Here is a 1,407-nt window from a genome sequence, read left to right on the forward strand (position 1 = left end):
CGTAACTACCTTTCCCCTCACCAATAACACCATCACTACTTTCTGTATTGGTTAGGTAGTGAGTGTTTGAAATGGTAGTGGGAGGGGAGGCGTAGTCACCCCCTCTTTCACAACCCTTCTCTCTCGAATTACTCTTATTGGTGATAGTCAACTCCTCTCTAATTACGCTGTTAAGAGAGGGGAAAGAACAGCCCTCTCTCTCACTGGCACTACCCACAGCTCTATCATCACTACAGAGCTCAGTGGCCGTAGAGCTGACTTGGTGAACTCCGGGATTGCAAAGATATTCACTGATAACTCTATCGGTATCGTCATTGTGTTCGTATCGTTCTTTTCTGTCACTAATATTATCTTTACTTTCATTAGTATTATCATGATTATTTTTATTTTTCTTACAGGCTTTATCTTTATTTTCTTCACTGATTTTGATGCTTTCTTTATTGACACCACCATCATCACCACGACCCTTGACATCATCATCATCGTCATCATCATCATCATTATCATCATCAGCACTACGGCTCTTGACATTATCTTCACTGTCATCATCATCATCATTATTATCATCATCATCACTACGGGTCTTGACATTATCATCACTGTCATCATTACCACTATTTTCGACATCACAACCATCATCACCATCACCACTATCACAACCATCTTCAACACGTCTAGCCACACCACCACCCTCACCACATATATTTCCATCATCATAATCATCTTCATCCTTGCTCACCACACCATCCCTCCCTCTCCTGTCATCATCATCACCTATCACTCCTCCACCACCCTTATCATCACCCTTATCATCATCACTACGCTTATCTTCACTGTTCCCACTTCGGTATCCGTTATCTCTCTTGCTCTCTCTCTCTCTTGTGAAGCTGGAGAGAGGGGTCCTTCGGCTGTCTGATAGGAGGGCTGTCTCACTGCTATCTTCCTTGTTTTTTGCTGTCACTCCCTCCATTTCTTTACTCTTGGTTTTAGAAAAGGTGAAATGCTGAAATAAAACACAGTATTTAGCATTTATATATTGCTATTATTATTATTATTATTATTATTATGATTATGATTATTATTATTACTACTGCGGCTACCACACTGCTACTATTACTCTCTATCTATCTATCTATTGCCAGACGCCTTAATCCCTCACGCGGTGGCCACAAACAAATCGCCTCCACGTCGCCCTGTCTCCCGCCATTTCAGTGCCCTGCTCCCACCTCACACACCCCCTCTTTCATATACCTCTCCACTCCATCTCTCCATTACTACTACTACTAATACTGCCACTACTGCTACTACTACTATTACTACTACTACCACTATTATTATTATTATTATTATTATTATCATTATTAGCCGCCTACTTTACCTAGGTAAGGTAGGGAGCTTCTTAACACT

General features: G+C 41.2%; 1 protein-coding gene across 1 annotated transcript in view; it reads right to left on the bottom strand.

Annotated features, from left to right (window-relative positions):
* The window catches only part of LOC145400527 (monocarboxylate transporter 12-B-like), a 7,166-nt gene extending 6,851 nt beyond the window's left edge, over positions 1 to 315 (bottom strand). The window contains exon 1 of the mRNA XM_080273047.1: positions 218 to 315. Within this exon, the coding sequence (XP_080129173.1) occupies positions 218 to 315 (98 nt within the window). The remainder of the gene's footprint in view (positions 1 to 217) is intronic.
* Positions 316 to 1,407: the final 1,092 nt, after the last annotated feature.

This window comes from Coenobita brevimanus, chromosome 52, assembly GCF_032717465.1.
Source record: "Coenobita brevimanus isolate Jiangsu-jjx chromosome 52, ASM3271746v2, whole genome shotgun sequence".
Lineage (NCBI taxonomy): Eukaryota > Metazoa > Arthropoda > Malacostraca > Decapoda > Coenobitidae > Coenobita > Coenobita brevimanus.